The sequence below is a fragment of the Amblyomma americanum genome, chromosome 2 (genome assembly GCF_052857255.1).
Source record: "Amblyomma americanum isolate KBUSLIRL-KWMA chromosome 2, ASM5285725v1, whole genome shotgun sequence".
Classification (NCBI taxonomy): Eukaryota; Metazoa; Arthropoda; class Arachnida; order Ixodida; family Ixodidae; genus Amblyomma; species Amblyomma americanum.
The window spans coordinates 160831190-160843562 of NC_135498.1; the positions used below are offsets into that span (position 1 = coordinate 160831190).

Below are 12373 nucleotides of genomic sequence, written 5' to 3' on the forward strand. Positions count from 1 at the left end.
CCAGCGCACCCCGCCGCGCTGCCTCACAGCAGTCTACCAGCGGTCCCCTACCGGCCACCCTTCGGTGGCTCTCTGCAGGCAGCCTCGGCTACCTGCAGCCTTCGCCTGCCCTGGTCGGCCCTCCGGCTGCTCCGGGGTCACGGCTCCCTGCCTTCGGCAGGCCCCCGACGACGCGCGCCACTCCCAGTGCGTGCCGTTCACCCTCCCCAGTTGTGGCTGCTGCTGCTGCTGGGACCTGCCTTCCTGGACACCACGGACCACCAGCGCGCGTTGCTAGCGGACATCCCCCCTCCCCACATCCCCTTTCCCCATCCCCGCTCCAAGCTGTGCCCCCGCGATATGGGTGGCAGAAATCGAGCACATTCCCCCCCACATAGCCACAAGAAGAAGAAGAAGAAGAATCGCTAGGGCCGGCTGGCCGGCCGCCGGGCGTGCGTGGTCTGCGGGCATTCTCTTCGTGAGCGTAGGCCGCGGCGCGCGCGTTTCGGAAGCTGTCCAGGTATGGCTTTTTTTTTTTTTTGCGTGGTGCGCTCGTCGGCGCAGCCAGCTGAAATTTCTGTACAGTTCTTGCTTCCACGACATTGCGACGACCCCCAAAAGGCGCTGACCCGCGAGAAATCGCCAGCGACATAAAGGTACGCATTTTATCTCAAATTTCGCTTCATGAAGTGCTGTACCGCTTACCTACATGCCTTGCGCATTCCAGGACCTCGTTTTCCTGCTGCAGGAGCACGTCGTGCTGGTGTTCAAAATTTTGCAACTCCATTACGACGACCCACATAAGGTGCGGTTTGAGGACCGCCGGCGTCGCCATCTGAACCGCCGTCTGACAGCCACGATGAAGCGCTTGTCTGGCGTGCACGTTCTCAATCACGAGGTAAGGGTTGAACAACGTTTTCGCAAGTTTTCTCGTGCAGAACTCGCCAAATTGCGGCGCTTGTAACGTAACTTTTTTTGCAGCATCGTTTTTCGCAAGTTTTCTCGTGCAGAACTCGCCAAATTGCGGCGCTTGTAACGTAACTTTTTTTGCAGCATCGTTTCCTGGATGCTTCTGGCGAGCCGATGCTGTCCTTGTTTGCCGCAGACCGGGGCATCGACCAGATGTCAAAGATTATCGTCGCGGCCCTCGTCAAGATCTACGGACCAGGGATAGCGTCGGCTTCAAGGGCAAGACCAGGAGAGGTGTACGTCGTGCACCGGTGTCGTCGGTGCGGAGCCAAAGGGCACAAGACGGACCACTGTGGGCCTACTGCTCACCGCGCCGCCACGCCGCTGCAGGTCGCGGTTGAAGTGCTCCTGCAAACGGCCCTCTTTAGGGCCACCTCATTGTTTCCTGGCAGATCGCGAGCGTCCCGTTTCGTGCCCGTATTCCCTCTCTGTCGAAATCGACGCCAGACATCAAAATCGCGCGGTGTGAGCTAGTAAATCGCTGGTAGAGACAAAAACTCGTGCTTGTATACAGACTTACCCATCTCCAGTGCGCCTTTGTTTATTTCCGTGGGCACTACTCGCGCTTTGTAGAAATCGACGCCAGCCGCGAAATTTTACATGTTAGACCTCGCTACAGCATTAGCGCAGCGTGCCTTCGTCTCTTTACGTTCTAACTTTTATGCAGCGCACCTTTGTTTGCTCGTTACTTTTGTTCTTTTCAGTCGTTTCCTGAATCCGTCCAAAGAGCCGGGCTAAATGGATGATTATGGAACCACATGGCGATTGCACTGCATACAGCACGACTTTGGTCCCTGTGTTTTTAAATAAAAACATCAGATGTCGAAGGTCATGGTCGTGTCCGAGGATGGCTTCCACAGCTGGGGCCTAACCATAGGGACCGCACACGCTTTGTCGTCGTTGCCAAGTGGAGAGGCCCAAGATGGCTGGCATCCTTAATAAAGATCCCTTCTCGGGGCCGCTTTAGTGTTTCCTGGCAGATCACGCGCTTTCCACCCTGTGCACATGCTCTCATTTCCAATTAAAAAGGTCCTTTAATAACAAGATGTTGCATGGTACTTGAACAATAGCGGCTACAATGACAAAGGTGAAGAAGTGCTGGAGTTACACGGAAATAAAAAAGGTTGGGGGTGCCCACATAACAACCTGAAATGGATTTGGACAGGACTCCTAGTTAATTGCATTTGGAAGAGAAAGACAAGGTTTAATTTTGCAGTGTAAGCTTGCTTCTCTAGAATGAACAGAGAACGTTGCCTCACACTGCTTGGGCCACCTTCCTTGACCCCATGAAAAAAAAAAAAAACAGGATGCCTCTGGGAAACTATTTGCGGAATCTCCGCCCCCCCCCCATTCAGGAGGGAAGGGTGGGTGGGGGGGGGGGGGGGGGTGACGGCCTCCTCTTTGTCGGGCTCGGCGCGACGCACGATGGACAAGACGGCGAAAGGAAGGGGGCTGTCAGTGACGCATGTTCCGCGCTCTTCGCTTAGCCAGCGTACAAGTCCCTTCGACAGCCTGAAATGCCTTCGGTGGGCATCGTCACGCATGTCGAAAGGATTGTCATGCACGTGCGACCGCCGATAACATTCCTTGCAAGCTTATTCATTGCCGTGAAAATCACGTCCTCCCCGTATCTCGCCCCAATTTTTTTGAGCCGGTGTGAAATTCAATGGATGTATGGAATGCCCACACCACTTGTCTACGTCCACCGTCCTCTTTTTTACTAGCATGGGCCTCCCTCCTTTGAACAGGATCCTTTCGGAGATCTGAGCCAACTCAGATCAGGATACCCGGCTTCTTTCAGCCTCTCTACCTGCCCCAGGAAGCTAGCCTCCGCTCTGTGTGTACAGGATTTCCCAAGAGCTCTTTTAAGCATGAAGTCGCTATACCCGCCTTGACGAGTGTGGAATGCCCCTAACTGACGTTCAAGAGAGGTTTTTTTTTGTCCTATGGTGATATTCCCAACAGACCCTGCTCTCTAGATAATGGATCCGGAGGTATAAAAACTTTTTTTATGGCGCAAGGGCATCTATGGCCAAATACGCCTTGACACAAGGTATTTTCTTTTTCTCAAGGTGGGGTCAAAGACTCATTTCCCAAGCATTTCACCCTAAATAAGCCGAGCACCAGACCAGGGAAAAGCTTGTACCCATTGTATCCCCGGTGGGTACCCGGCGGCACTGGGGATCGAACCCCGCACCTCCCGCATGCGAGGCGGATGCTCAACCACTTGGCCACCGCTGCGGTCGGTCTAAAAACTGTAGGGTAGCTGAGCTGGGTAGTTCGAAGGTGAATCGCAGGCCACTACCTGTATCTTTGAAGATTTTGACGACGTCCGGAACTGCCCTGGGAGAGTTCGACTTAAGAATGATTAAAAAATCATCGACGTAACGGAACACTTTTAGCGCGAGGTCAGCAAGATTTTGTGCCAGTTCTTGATCCATCCTGCTCAAGTAAATATCGCTCAAAACGGGTGCCACACGGGAGCCGATGCACACACCCGATTTTTGGACGTACACCTTTTCGCCCCGCCCAACAACGGTTGACTCTAGGTAAAATGATAGCAGCTCCAGGAAACTTTCTATGGAAACCCCCGCACCCCGCCACGAACACCAACTCGTCATTGTCTTTTACAATGCAGTCTTTCACTCTCTGCATGAGCTGAGCATGGGGTAGCGAATAAAATAAGTCCTCCACATCGATGCTGAAGGTAGAGTACTTTTTCTTATCCAACCCAGACAGGTACTTAACCACACTTGCGGAATTGTTCACCAAGAAAGGATCCGAAAGCTTGAGTGAGCTCAAATGTCGCTGTAGAAATCCCGACACAACATGCTGCCAAGTGTTGCGCTCGGATATGATTGTCCTGAACGTTCAGGGAATGTAATTTCACACCGGCTCAAAAAAGTTGGGGCGAGATACGGGGCGGACGTGATTTTCATGGCAAAGAATAAGCTTTCAAGGATTTGTAGTGCTGTGCGAAAGAAGCTCGAGCCTGAGAGCAATCGTGCTGGAGCTGAGTGCTCGATAGCGCACAGACAGAAAACCAGGCTCACAGAGTGTAAGACTGGAGTCGTATACGAAGTCCCCCTCTCGTGTGGGAAGAAGTACATCGGCCAGACGGGTCGATGTATTAACGAGATGTTAGCAGAACATCGCAGGTCGTTGAAGAGCGCACCTTCCTCTAATCTCGCCCTGCACTGCAAAGAGTGCAAAGATTGCTTCCCACGATTGAACAAGACCAGCGTCTTGTTTAAACACAGGGATCAGGTTTGCAGGGAGTTGGTGGAAGCGTACCAGATCAAGGAATCAGATGACTGTGTAGCATCACCATCTGTAGGCCTCATTGATGGGGAGATACCTTTTTTGCGCAGTTTCTTTAGCGCAAGCAGGCGGTGTGGAGCGCTAGCTTGGCAGGAGTGTGCCTGTGAGTTCGCTGTTTGTTTTGTATCTTGTCTCTGACGATGCGGAGATTGCTTTCAGGTTGTGATCAGTGGCATCACGTTACATGTGCCAAGATGGTGTGTGATAGGGTTTGCGCTTTCGGGTTTTTTAGCATGTTTTTCGCGGGATGAAGATGCATATATAGGCCTTTTTTCCTTGAAGAAAAAATCTGTTGATAGTCTGCGCTCGTGTCGTGCCTTCTTGTTCTCTGTCTTCGTTTCTTTGCGCAGTTAAACATGATACATACCCAGCTCCAGTGCGCCTTTGTTTGTCTCCGTAGCGACTACTTGCGCTTTGTGGAAATCCACGCCAGCCATGAAAATTTACATATTAGACCTCGCTACAGCATTATCCCAGCGCAGCGCGCCTTCGTTTCTTTGCGTTCTAACTTTTATGCAGCGCACCTTTGTTTGCTCGTTACTTTTGTTCTTTTCAGTCGTTTCCTGAATCCGTCCAAAAAGCCGGGCTAGGTGGATGATTATGGAACCACATGGCGATCGCACTGCATACAGCACGACTTTGGTCCCTGTGTTTTTAAATAAAAACATCAGATGTCGAAGGTCATGGTCGTGTCCGAGGATGGCTTCCACAGCTGGGGCCTAACCATAGGGACCGCACACGCTGTGTCGTCGTTGCCAAGTGGAGAGGCCCAAGATGGCTGTCATCCTTAATAAAGATCCCTTCTCGGGGCCGCTTTAGTGTTTCCTGGCAGATCACGCGCTTTCCACCCTGTGCACATGTTCTCATTTCCAATTAAAAAGGTCCTTCAAACCCTGCAGAAGGCTTGAATTAGCAACTGCTAATAACAAGATGTTGCATGGTACTTGAGAAACAATAGCGGCTACAATGACCAAGGTGAAGAAGGGCTGCGAGTTACACGGAAATAAAAAATGGTTGGGGGTGCCCCCATAACAAGCTGGAATGGTTGGACAGGACTCCTAGTTAATTGCATTTGGAAGAGAAAGACAAGGTTTAATTTTGCAGTGTAAGCTTGCTTCTCTTGACCCCATGAAAAAAAAAAGGATGCCTCTGGGAAACTATTTGCGGAATTTCCGCCCCCCGCCCCCCGATTCAGAAGGGGAAGGGGGGGGGGGGTGACGGCCTTTTCTTTGTCGGGCTCGGCGCGACGCACGATGGACAAGACGGCGAAAGGAAGGGGGCTGTCAGTGACGCATGTTCTGCGCTGTCATTAGGACGAGCTGCCCGGCTTCTCCGCGGCAGCTCCCCTTTGAACCCCCCGCCTGTTCAATCGGAGGCGGGCGACGGCGGGGTGGTGTTGAAAAGGAGCGCCCTTGGGGTCAAGTGCCCCCCCCCCCCCCCCATAGAGACAGAGACGGCCGAGCGCTTTGAATCTCGCGTATTGTTCGCGCCCGAACCGAACAAGACGCGGCTGAGACCAATTTGAGTCAAACCAGGTCCAGATGTGGCGGTGGCCAGCCGGTTTACCGGCTTCGGGCTAAGCCGCGCGCGAGCAACGCGCAATTCCCCTGGAAGGTCAAGACAAGCGGTCATGCGGGCACAGCGAAAGCGCCTCGCGACAGACGATCTGGCGACACAGCTAATTGAATACAGCGGGAGCGGCCGATCGTCAGCGAAAATCAGTCGCATGTGTGCGCGCGATATACAGATATGCAGCTAGTGGTGCTCTTGTAGCGTGTTTCGTCTTTGTTATTGTTTGCATAGGTCGTGATCGCTTATGCATCTTTTTCGAACCTCAAACGTAGTACTTGCCCAGAAGATGGCACGATCAAAAATGGCAGATGGCAAATGGGGCAAAAAGAGAACATTAAAAAAATAATCGCTTCACTAGCAAGAAGGACAGTGGTAAACCGGCACGATAAAGCGCAAGCTTCACGAAACCTGGTGAGAGGATCGGTGGTGAATCCTTCGATGTAGACGGCTCAAGTACAACTGGCTACGTCTCATCGAGTTTTCTCTTCCCTGCAGCTTCATGCAAGATGTTGCTGTGAACAACATATCTAATGCACGTGCAGCAGGGGATTCCTCCTTTCTGTTTCGTTCATACGCTTCGATCAGTGATTTGATGCTCCCCTGCTCCACGTGTTTTATAAATACTGTCGAAAATCGTACTCGAATATAACAACTTCGAATTCATCAATCAACACTATTCACAAATTAACGGCACAGCCATGGGTACAAGGATGGCCCACACCTACGTCAACATCTTCATGCATAGTAATAAGTAAATTTTTGAAAGATTGTCCCATTAAGCCGACCCTATACAAACGCTACTTGGATGACATCTTTTTAATTTGGACTGACACACCTCGTCCACCCCAACATATCTTTCACTTACACGTGCGCCCACACCACAATTAACTTCCTAGATGTTGAGATTTTGGTAAACGAAAGCTCACTCACCACCAGTAAACCGACGGACCGTCAACAATACGTACACTTCCAAAGCTGCCATCCTCGTCACTCTAAAACAAGCATCCCATACTCTCAGGCACATCGATCGAAAGGAATATGTTCCCAAGATGAAGACTTCGTAAAAAATTCCAAACGCATGCAAGAAGTCCTCATTAAGCAGCGATACCCGTCGCCATTGCCGACGATGCCATTCAAATGACATCTAAACCCAACCGAGAGCAAATACTGGAGTGACGTCGATACAGCGAGCAAACAGACCATCAGGCAAATCTCGTACTCCCCTTCACCAGTAACCAGCCGCCTAACGTACGTAAACAAAATCTTCAAAAAAACATTTCAACATTCTCAAACAAAGCGAGCTAGCGCCTCGCCAAAATTTTCACTGCTCTCCCTCATGCAGTCTACAGACGACCGAAAAACATTCGAAACATTCTAATACACTCAGTCACATAAAGAGACGGTTTTGGGGTGTCCACCTTGTGGAAAAAGTAGATTCCAGGTCTGCAAACACATTACAAACATCAAGCTGTGAAATAAGCACAGCTTCAGGATTCAAATGGAAAATTAATGACAACTCTGATTGGGATTTCTGCAACGTAATATACCTCCTAGGATACAGTGTGTGCAGTACGCAGTACATTGGGCAGACCGTTAACTTTATACGAATTCGCTTTAATAACCACCGCGCGCACATTTTATCCCTACCTCCCCTTGTTAAAACACATATATTAATGAGAAAAACGACCCATTTGATGCAATTAAGTTAACAGTCCTACAGGGTGGGTTCCACAACAAAGAGATCTCGAGCAACGCGAGTCGTACTTTATTTACAAATTTAATAACAATTCCTCACGGCATTAATGAAAGTCCGGGTGTATTGACCTCCATCGCCCCTTGCAGAGCCAATGCTGACCTTAGGAATTCCGGCGCGACAAACCTCTGTCGTTTGTCGCCAGCGGCATCTTTTTCAAGCTTCGCTGCCCGCTTACACTAAGCTCTGAATTCATCCCCCACCCCTGTCTTGCCAGTTCGACGCACCACCTTGCCGAGCGGGGTGCAATTGAAGAACCAAGAACCCTTGATGGGCACAAAAGAAAAATACTAGAAAAAGGAGAAAGAAATAAAGAGAAAAAGAAAAACGCTTTGTCCCCTGCCGCCCAGCGAGCTTGCGCGGGAGGCCAGCCCGGGGGAAAAAAGGAATAACGAGGGGAGGGAGGGCATCCGGGCCCTCAAAGCAACAATAACAGACTTTGGCGGAGTCCCGGAGCAGATAAGAATCATAGATGCATGTACTGCCCGTGCCGCCGGCCAAAACGAGCAAACAAATAAACAATAAATTCAGACAGGGCAGGAGACGTTCCAGGAGCGTCTTCGGTACGAATAGTGAAGGCGGAATCAGCGGCGCAGTTAGCTTAACTACACACACGTGCACTGTGCATGAAACACACACACAAAGGAAAAAGAAAAAAGGCGGCAAAACATACGAGTTCGCGAAAGTGTCCTGTGGGGGGGTAAAGGTGAATGGCAGGAGCATTTAATCAAGGGTTCTTGGTTCTTCAATTGCACCCCGCTCGACAAGGTGGTACGTCGAACTGGGAAGACAGGGGTGGGGGATGAATTATGAGCTTTGTGTAAGCGGACGGGCAGCGAAGCTTGAAAAAGATGCCGCTGGCGGCAAACGACCGAGGTTTGACGCGCCGGCACTCCTAAGGTCAGCACTGGCTCTGAAAGGGGCGATGGAGGTCAATAAACCCGGACTTTCATTAATGCCGTGAGGAATTGTTACAAATTTGTAAATAAAGTACGACTCCCGTTGCTCTCTTTGTTGTGGAACCCACCCTGTAGGACTGTGAACCTAATTGCATCAAATGGGTCGTTTTTCTCATTAATATATGTGTTTTGACAAGGGGATGATGGGTAGGAATAAGATATTTACTTATGCAAGAGTGACTAGCTATGAGCAAAAATTTCCGTGTTTCAATTTTCAAAACTGCGAACTTTGACCGCAGCGTCCCGGACAAATAATTCCAACTCCCGACCGCGTTTTTAAATTCATTCTAAACGGGGTACGTGTTTACTGGTACCTGCAGTGGTCGGCTGCGCAACTATATATATAAGCTATCGCGTGCAGCTGTCATATTATAAAAGAAAATCCGCACAAAACAAAAATTACGCAGCAACGGGCTGTGGCGAATGATTGCGCGCAATATTTTTTCGCGGGTTAGTGCTAACGAACAGTTTTGTTTTAAATCACGAGAGTTGTATCAAAAGCCTTTATATGTCGTCATTAATTACGATAGGTACGACGACACAGTGAATAAGAGTTTATATAGACTGTCGTCCTTCAAAGACCCAATGCTTTTCTCCTCCAAAACGTCGTGCAGAAAAAAACCGGACCGCCAAATTTTGACACGGTTGTACGAAATTTCTGCACTAACGAAAGCTATGAGTGTAGTCTCCTGCATGTAGAGAATGTAGAATACAAGGAAAAATTATAATATGTATGCTCTAGGTCAGGTTCATAGTCCTACAGCACTCGATTGTAAATGCAGGCACTCGACGGAGCGCTGATAGACGGGCGTGGTCACCTGTGGGCGCATTTGCGTGGCTCTGCATGGATAGTACGTGTTTAACCTCTCAGGTCTGCAAAAGCTGTATCGGGTCCGCCAGGCAGTGGCGATTATAATAAATGCACAACGAAGCGCGCCGTTCGAGCGCACTAAAATAATACACCAGCAGTTCAAGGATATCATATATAATAAAAATATAGAAACGCGCATGCAGTGTGTGAAAGCGCGGCGCATCAGGTGCGCTTTTTGAACCCGCGCGCGCTGTCAAAAACGTGGGGAATTCCGAGAAAAACCTAGGGAAAATATGTCTCTTCTCAACCGGACACGACGTCATTAAAAGTCACGTGACCATGACGTCACGTGACGTTTTAGGCGTGACGTCACATTTTGTTTGACCAATCAGCGTTTCCAGCCCACCTGCACCGAAACGCTTGTAGCCGGACAGCCGCCATCTTGGGACGCGTTCCATTTCTCGGCGAAGCAGTCTCATAAGACTGCTTCGCCGAAGTCCACATCGATGCAGGCTAACTTGCTGTCTAAAGATGGCGGAGCTGATGTACGCGGATGAGCGAGTCGGGCTCTTGCGGGCGTCGGACTGTACACGGAGTATAGGAAAGGAAAAACGTGAGTCATTACATTATGTTATTTGGTACGCAAACTAGTGGCTAATTAATCTTTGTAGACGTGCGATTCCTAGCAGTGAATCACGCAGGAGAAAATCGTGAGTTTTGCTACAGCAGCGGACGCTGTAGGCCTGTTTACGTGATCCGGCATCTGACGCATCTGACGATGCCGGATCTTAATTAGCACCTTGATTTTAGAGAATACTCGTCGCTGTCGTTGGTTTCCTCGACGGGCGTTAAGACGGCTGGCGTGACAGTTAACAAATGTGTTCTCCTGTTGCTGTATTAGTTGCATCAACTCTTTCGCGTGCATTCTTTTTTATCTTTACACTCTCAGAACAAATACACCGGCATGTTGCGAATTGATTTTAGTCTTTGCAGGATTAAAGATCGCTGCTGTATTTAGGTCTCTCGCTGTCTCCGAGTGCCACGTACGGCAGACAGCAGGTTTAATGTCTCGTATGTGTTTTCCTGTTGCAGTGTATATTAGCCGTATCGCATTTCGCGCATATTGATTACAGTCTTTCGTATTCTTTCTTATGTTTACAGGACCGTCTGGACGAGCACGTTCGAGGAGCATGTACAGTTGAGCATCAATAATAAAAGAATAATCGCATATCTCTTTAGCGTCGTCTTCGGAGAGCGGCCCCGTCTGCTACAAGTAGACTGACCGATAGGCACATCCACCAGTCCGGTTTACGCGCGAAGGTATTGCAGAAGAAATGTGTAAACTTGTTGAAAACACGTTTTTAATTATCGTTATTGCTCAGTTTGTGAAAAATAGTAGTACAACTGTTCATAAGCTTTAGTTACATTATTATGCCGCGAGGCGGCGTGAGCAGTAGACAAGTTCCAATACATGGACATGTAGACTGCTTCCTAGACGTCACACTAGACGTCTTGTTAGACGTCTAGAGTATTGGAACGCAGCCATAGTGCTTCTTTTATTTCATCATCATCATCAGCCTTACTACACCCACTGCAGGGCAAAGGCCTCTCCCATGTCTCTCCAATTAACCCTATCCTTTGCCAGCTGCATCCACCCTTTGCCTGCAAACTTCTTAATCTCATCCGCCCACCTAACCTTCTGCCGCCCCCAGCTACGCTTACTTTCTCTTGGAACCCACTCCGTTACCCTTAAGGACCAGCGGTTATCTTGCCTTCGCATTACATGCCCTGCCCAAGCCCATTTCTTTCTCTTGATTTCGACTAGGATGTCATTAACCCGTGTTTGTTCCCTCACCCACTCTGCCCGCTTCCGATCTCTTAACGTTACACCTATCATTTTTCTTTCCATGGCTCGCTGCGTGGTCCTTAACCTAAGCTGAACTTTTATTTCATATAATATATATAATTGGTTTTGGGGGGAAAGCTCAGTCTTGCTTTTTTTTTCTATAATGCCAGACTCCCACCACCGTTCATTTGTCTCGAGCTGTTCTAGAAAAAAAAAAAAATTCTGCGGCGCCATTAGTACCAAGGACAAATATTTCTAACCCGCATCTGCATGCTCAGTATTTTACAAATAGGGGAAATTTGAGTGTTCGGGAGCAATAAGTGTGGTGCGGGAAAGCTGGCGCAACTGCATCACCATGCGACTCGAAAACTTTTTGTGGCTGGTGAGCTGGGAGAGAGTGAGAGAGAGAAGGCTTTATTTACACCGACAGGACTTATTTGCACCGACACCGGACCGTTAAAAGAAAATTAAGAGATTCAAAGCTGGCGCGCTGCCTTCAAGGGGGTAATGACAACAATGTGCGCAGATGCGGCCAGGAACGCAGTTTTCCGGGATTTATGTTTAGCTCCCGTTTACAGCTTGCAGACATCATTTGGGAATGTACACACTCCCCAGGGATTAAAGAAGGAATAAATAGCAAGGAAGCCTGGGAAACCCTTCTGCAAAGCGCGGACCCCGCCGTGCAGAAAAAAGTCATTCACCTGGCACTGGAGGCCGCAAGAGACCAAGAACTCTATGCCTGCCTTTAGATGCGAGGCTCCCGGCCCCCACCCCTAGGCCTGCGTGCCAGAGATGGGGAGTAGGGGAGCCTCTTCTCTGGTGGAAATAAAGGTTTTTGGAATGGAATGGAATGCAGACTGCAAGGTTTCATGCACATTTCATCAATGATTCATAAGGTACTCTTTACCAAGTATTAAGAAATACATATGAAACAAAAGGGATGGCTTCCGATATGCGCGTTTGCTCAAGCCGAACGAAAAAGGCTACGCGTCTCGTATCACATTTCATGTAAGGTATCTAGCCGCCTATTTTAGGCATGCACTCGAAACAAACAGCCTCATCGAGAGTAGTGTCCAGAAAGCTTTCAAGTCGAAGGAGCTCTAGAGGGCGCTACGCAGCACGCGGATGAGCATGCTTGTGGCTTTATTTTTCACTCATTTGTC

General features: G+C 49.3%; 1 protein-coding gene across 2 annotated transcripts; it reads left to right on the forward strand.

The window, feature by feature from the left end:
* The first annotated feature begins 480 nt into the window (after positions 1–480).
* Positions 481–2274, forward strand: LOC144119216 (uncharacterized). 2 transcript variants are annotated; one of them, XR_013312297.1, is made up of 3 exons: positions 481–635; positions 707–877; positions 1033–2274. XR_013312297.1 is itself a non-coding variant. In XM_077651893.1 (2 exons), exons 1-2 carry the CDS (start codon positions 689–691, stop codon positions 1420–1422), a joined length of 579 nt encoding a protein of 192 aa, XP_077508019.1. In that variant the 5' UTR covers positions 481–688; the 3' UTR covers positions 1423–2274. The 2 variants fall into 2 exon arrangements, 1 of the variants encoding a protein (XP_077508019.1); XM_077651893.1 differs by having other exon boundaries at positions 481–877.
* Positions 2275–12373: the final 10099 nt, after the last annotated feature.